The sequence below is a fragment of the Echinops telfairi genome, unplaced genomic scaffold (assembly GCF_000313985.2).
Source record: "Echinops telfairi isolate 266 unplaced genomic scaffold, ASM31398v2 ScPeMD7_4225;HRSCAF=4972, whole genome shotgun sequence".
NCBI lineage: Eukaryota > Metazoa > Chordata > Mammalia > Afrosoricida > Tenrecidae > Echinops > Echinops telfairi.
This window is the reverse complement of record NW_022108124.1, coordinates 21,048,568-21,054,839: the sequence shown is the minus strand read 5'-3', so window position 1 is coordinate 21,054,839 and position 6,272 is coordinate 21,048,568. Positions and strand designations below refer to the sequence as shown.

At 48.3% G+C, this 6,272-nt stretch overlaps 1 protein-coding gene across 2 annotated transcripts in view; it reads right to left on the bottom strand.

The window, feature by feature from the left end:
* Positions 1-663: 663 nt before the first annotated feature.
* The window catches only part of WWTR1 (WW domain containing transcription regulator 1), a 138,343-nt gene continuing 132,734 nt past the window's right edge, over positions 664-6,272 (bottom strand). For both annotated transcript variants that reach the window (XM_045295084.1, XM_004708533.2), the window contains 3 exons: positions 5,074-5,207; positions 2,617-2,729; positions 664-894 (listed from right to left, as the gene is read on the bottom strand). In XM_045295084.1, the coding sequence (XP_045151019.1) occupies positions 710-894; positions 2,617-2,729; positions 5,074-5,207 (432 nt within the window). In that variant the 3' untranslated portion in view covers positions 664-709. The remainder of the gene's footprint in view (positions 895-2,616; positions 2,730-5,073; positions 5,208-6,272) is intronic.

The following is a 6,272-nucleotide window of genomic DNA, read 5'->3' as shown; positions in this document are numbered from 1 at the left end:
CCAATGTGGGAACTGTGTGTGGCTAGAGCTGCTCCCATGGGTGGGGGGGATGCTCTAGTCCGCTCCAGCCTCTGCAGGAGACGGCCAGAGTGAGGCTACATCAGGGCTGTGTGGGCCTTTGTAAATACTGAGCACTGAGAGTCCTCGGAGCCAGCGTGGATTCCGAGCTACACTGTATCCCTCCACCAGAGTTTCACCATGAGTTTTAAAGCTCAAATGTCAGATATATATATATATTTAAAGCACTGAATATTACTGCCACAATACAGCTTTTGAAACTTGCAAATCAGGTCTTACTTTTGTGCACATTTCTGGACCAACCTCCAAGGATAGTTTTTTGTGATTTCTAATCAATTGATCTCTCATGTTCAATGATCACCCATACAGCTTAATCATGAAGCCGTGGGGGGGGGGCGGAGCAAGGAAAAGAAACCATTTCAAATCATCAATGCTGCAGAGACAAATCTTCATCAGCCATCACAGGAATGCGGGCTCGCAGAGGATAAAAATATAATACTGATTTATGAGTTCATCTGAAGCTACTGCGAATCAAAGCCTGGCCACAATTAAGCTGGCCACATGGAAAGGACAGAGCAAGAGCCCTGGATGCAGAAAGGGGTGCACCTGCAGACATATGCTGGCCCACCGCTCTTTCCAGGGCCCTGGAAATGGCAGGCTACCAGCTGCATGCACGTGGCAAGGGGACCAATTACAGCCAGGTTAGGAAGGGCTCGCTTTTGTTCAGCGCAGACTCCACGTCGTTGAAGAGGGGGATCAGGTCTTCAGATTCCAAAGTGCCCAGGTCAACGTTGGTTCCCGGAAGACAGTCAAGGAAGTCCGGGAAGCGGGTGTGCTGGGCACTGATGGCCATCGGGGTCTGACCTGCATTTTCTCCTGCAAGAAAATGAGAAACAGCCGTTTCAACTCTCTCACTGCAGCCCTGGGAAAAAGGAAGCGTCCAAACGTTCACTGCACCTGTGTTTATTTCCTTCCCCCGCGCCTGCCCTGGACGCTGAAGAAGATGTTCGCGGCTGGTCCGGAAAGATTCGCCTCGCTGGTGACTCTCAGCTGCCATAGCATGGCTACTGAGCAGGAAGGGCAGGTGACCCGTCCCCAGGGGCTTCTCCATGGGAAGTCCAGGGAGATGATCACGGACCCAAACTCCACCATCGGCTCACAGGCCAACCCCTGGCAACCCAGCAGGGCAGGCTAGACCCCTCCCTGTGAATTCCCAAGGCGGCGACTCTCCGGGAGTAGAAAGCTCCTCTTTCTCCCGGGGCGGTCAGACAGGAGCAGCAAAGGCGCCGTGCTCTGAGATCCGAGCCTCCCTCGACAGAGGCTGTTTTAGGACAGCAGAGGCTCTACCTGTGATAAAGACCTTCGTGCAGAGCTGTTGTCTCAGGGTTTAACGATAAGCCTGCATTTACTCACAGGTTCAAAGACAATAGGAGAGGAGTTTCTTTTAACCGTGTCATTAAAAACTCTCTTCATTGATGGCCCCGGGCCTCATTTTCAAACCATTCTCTCCAGTGGGCTCTGCAGATGTGCCCCTGCCCTCCACACCCACCACCTCCCCACCACCTCCCCTTCTCAGTCGGGCACACTGCACATGAGCATGCTGAGGTTTTGAAGTGACTTGCAACAAGCAAACCGGTTTTATTTTAAAGTTAGTGTTTCCTAAATCTGCTTAATCACCCCGTTCTATTTTGGAGGCATGTGCTGATATCCTAATGAACCGCAGTTCTGTGGAATGGAGGAGGGAGAATGCTCTCCTGGAGGAAGGCGACACCCGGGGAGAAGACGGGAAGCGGTACCTGTCCTTTCGGTGCAGTCAGACAGGAGTAAGGGCTCAGTCTGGTGTCATAAGATGAGCTCTCTAGCTGTGCGCTTAGACACACTCGTCCGACCCTCGCTCTCCGAATACGGCTCTCGAGCCCACGTGGGGCCGACCACCGGCATAGACGAGGTGGAAGTGGGCAGAGCGCTTGGGGCGCCTGTGGATGCTGATGTTTAATGGAGGGATTCCAGAGTTGAGATGACTGGGGAGACCGTTTCAAACCACAGTGCTCCTCGCCTCCACTATCATGATCCAATTCTACCTTACAAATCCAGCTGGACCGGAGGATGTACACTGGTGCAGATCAGAGCTGGAAATACAGGGAATCCAGGACTGATGATCCCCTCAGGACCAGGGGTGAGAGTGGCGATACCGGGAGGGTGGAGGGAAGGTAGAGTAGAAAGGGGGAACCGATCACAAGGATCTACGTATAACCCCCTCCCTGGGGGACAGACAACCGAAAAAGAGGGTGAAGGGAGACATCGGACAATGTAAGACATGACAAAATAATAATAATTTATGAGTTATCAAGGGTTCGTGAGGGAGTGGGGGGCGGGGAGGGAGGGAAAACATGAGGAGCGGATACCAAGGGCTCAAGTAGAAAGCAGATGTCTTTGAGAATGACGATGGCAACAAATGTACAAATGTGCTCGACACGATGTATGGATGTACGGATTGTGATTAAGAGTTGTACAAGCCCCCAATAAAATGACTTAAACAAAAGAAATAAACAAATAAATAGAAAAAATATATATAAAACCACAGCGCTCGGCTCCTACCAGTGTCCATCTCATCCACGTTGCTGAGGAAGTCTTCCGGAGTTGTGGGGACGCTGTAGCAGCCCAGCCCCAGGCCGCTGTCAGTGCTCTGCTCCCTGGAATGGTAGGACCCTCTGAGGAGTGAGAGGCGCAGCTTCACCATGCGAGCTCAGCAGAGAAGTCGCAGTTCACAGACAGCCGCCGTCAACATGCAACACGTCAACACGCCACACCACAAGAGCTAACCCTTCTCTCCGTTCCCCGGGTGGTGAGGGGAAGTGCATCTCTCAGCCTCAGGGCCAACAGTGAAGGTGTGAGCCAGCGTTTCCCCAAATAGGCAATACACCTCCCCTCTGGGGGGCACTGCCCCAGTTTGGGGCGTGCTGTGAAAGCAGATACCACACGTTATCCTGGACTGTGGCCCATGGAACAAAAGTTCTTAATTAACTGCGATGCACTGAGTCCTTTTTTAGGAAAAGGAAGTCATGGGCCAAATAAGTTTGGAAACCTATCTTTAGAAGCAAATAAAATGGGCTATTCACAGGAGGGTGACATTGACTTCCTCCTCATCTTCAAATAGCACAATTATACACATAATACATTCACACACACATCTACACCACTTACATAAACAAAATCTTAATTAGGAAATTATATTGATCATTGCTTTTGGGTACACACATGAAAGGTAGTGATATGTATGAGAGATTGTTGTTGGACATACAGCAATTCCGGGGTAGTTGCTATCACCGAAGAAGAAAGAAGGGGGGAAATGAGGATTCAGTGGTGGTAGGGGTAGGATTAAAATATTTGCAAGTTTTTTATTTAAAAATACAAAAACAAACCATCAAGGTGTGGTGAAGTAACCAGATGGTGTCTATCAGAAAGAATAGTACGTGGGGTCTTAAAGGCTTGTCTTCAAATAAGCAGCCATCTAAGGAAGGGCAGTAATGAAGTCCACAGGGAAGAATCACACCAGCCGTGTGACCCAAAGGATTGTAAGGAACAAAGTCCAAGTGCAAAGGAGGGAATGGTATCAGAGCAGAAATGGTGAGGCACCTGGTTTGCAGAAGGCTATGGATGGCAGTAGAAGCCCCAAATCCATTTGCAGGGTGCTCACACAGAGTAAGCCTCCGGTGAATTCCCTCGGACCCGTTTAGGGATGTGAGCAAACTTGTCATCAGAGAAGACAACATTGTAAAGTCGATTATGGCAGGGGTAGTTAGGTTAAAATGTAATGCCTTATCATTTGAGCTTCCTTTTGATCCATTTTAAAGTTTTTTCAGTTTTTCATATTTTGTGCTTTGTTTTGGATTGTGGTTTGTCTGTGTTTTGTCTAGTCATTGTTGTTGGTTTTTTTTGTGTGTGTTTGTTTTTCTTGGTTTGCTTCCTGTTTGCGTTTTGTATGCTTTTCTGTCTATGAAACCCAGGGCTGATAGATCTACAGAGACAGTGACTGGATTTAAAATTGCCTGGGGACGCGGAGGGAGGATGGGGAACGGGGGGCTGACAGCATGAGCCCCAGAAGGACCTGTTCTGAAATTGACTGTGGTGAGGATCACACGGTCGCAGCAGGATTGACTGATTACATTGCTTTCCATCTAAGTATGCACCCATGAAACTATTTTTTTTACAAACCCATCAGATAAAAATGAGACAAAATTTGATGGTGGGTAGGTATATGGGTAATTCTTATATTATTCTTTATAAGTTCTCAGATCTTTGAAATACTAGAAAATCAATAATTTAAGAGTCTGCTCCCTATTTTCATTTCTCTCTTTCCATCTTTAGCAGCCCTTACAATTGCAGTCATTTGCTTGCCATAAGCGTCTCCAGGAGTAGAAAAGATAAAGGAAATAAAGGTTTAAAAGCTGCAATTAAGGTTGAAGATACTCCTGGTTAACTGTCCTCTCCTTTTTAAAAAGAGAATTCCTTTTTAAAATTACTATTTCCTAGTTTTCGATAAGTTTAGACTCCCGTGGAAGCTGCAAAGAGAGTACAGAGCATTCCCCTGTGTCCATCACACAGCTTCTCCCAAGGCCAGCAGCTTATATGAATGGAGCACACCGGTCGAAAGCAGGATGTCCACGTTGTATCAAACTATGAGCTCAGCCACCGGCTTTACTCAGATTTCGCTATGACCATGGTCACCTAAGCGTTTTGTTCTCTTTGCGCCATGCCTTTGTCCCTGCTGGAGATAAAGCTGCAAGTTCCTACCAAATAATGACTACCCAACACCATCGCATGTCAGCTGTAAGGGCATCTCCTTATAACAATTCCTGATCGGGGCTTTTGCTCTATGCCAGAGAACCAGAATTTAAGATTTTAAGAGATATAAATGACTTATTTTGCTTTGCTTTTTATCCTACACCCCCCACCCCCCACCCCAGACTTCTACCCCTACCCCTGCTCCCCACACGCAGGCACTGTAGACCCCACAATAAAGAAGTAAGAGAAATGCCTCCCAAAGCCACTTACCCATTGAGGAAAGGATCCGAGCCATTGTTTGTGATCGGTCTCATGTCTGGGGTCATGGCCGGGGCGTTGACAGCAGCCTGGATGGTGGCCATGCCCTCGGCTTCCACGGGGAGCTGTCTACAGAGGGCAGCCTCCTGCGGAAAGAGGACAACCACAGAGAGAGGGGAGGGTCACGCCTCGTCACAAGGATCAGAGCAAAGGATACACTGCAGGGCCATTTCCCATCACACAAACACCACGCACTCTATCCCAATAATCAGATCATCAGGATCATCTTTCTCTGGAGAACATCCTAGAGCCAGAGCCACCTTCCCCACGCTCACAGGCAGCTCGGCTAACATTTGACCCTTGGCTGCTGCTGTTTGAAGGCCCAGCCAAATCGAGGCCTTGCAGGACGCTTTCTTAGAGGCAGGTTATTTTTGCCCCAGGTTCTCATACCCAATTGAAATCCACTGATTCAAAGCATTTGGACTCCTCTGGTCTCCAGCTCCACGGCAGGTCTCTGCCATTGTCGGGTCGGGAAAAAGAAAGGGTCCCAGGGTTCAGGCTCTACATTAAGTGACACCTGGCATGTTCCTGTCACTGGTCAGAAGGGCAAAGCAGCCAGTTAACAGAGTTGTCGTCCACCAATTTTTCTACCAGGCTCCTTTTCTTTATCTCAAACACCGTGGGTCGGAAAACCAGGCTGATGCAAACCAAATATCACCAATGTGGTTCATTGCTTGAGAGCACATTGGCAATGCACGTTGTGCTCAAGTTCGTATTATTTTGTAACTGAGCACTATTTTGATCTTCTTCTTTAAAAAAAATCATGTTACTGGGGGCTTGTACAGCTCGTATCACAATCCATCCATCCATCCTTTGTGTCGAGCACATTTGTACATCTGTTGCCATAATCATTCTCAAAGCATTGTCTTTCTACTTGCGCCCTTGGTATCAGCTCCTCATCTCCCCCCTCCCCCAACTTTCCTCCCATATGAACCCTTGATGATTTATAATTTGTTTGTTTTTTTCATGTCTTACACTGACCATAGTCTCCCTTCACCCACTTTTCTGTTGTCCATCCCCTCAGGAAGGGGGTTATATGTAAATCATGATTGGTTCCCCCTTTCTGCCCCCACCTTCTCCTTTCCCTCCTGGTATCTCCACTCTCACTATTGGTCCTGAGGGGTTTATCTGTCCTGGATTCCCTGTGTTTC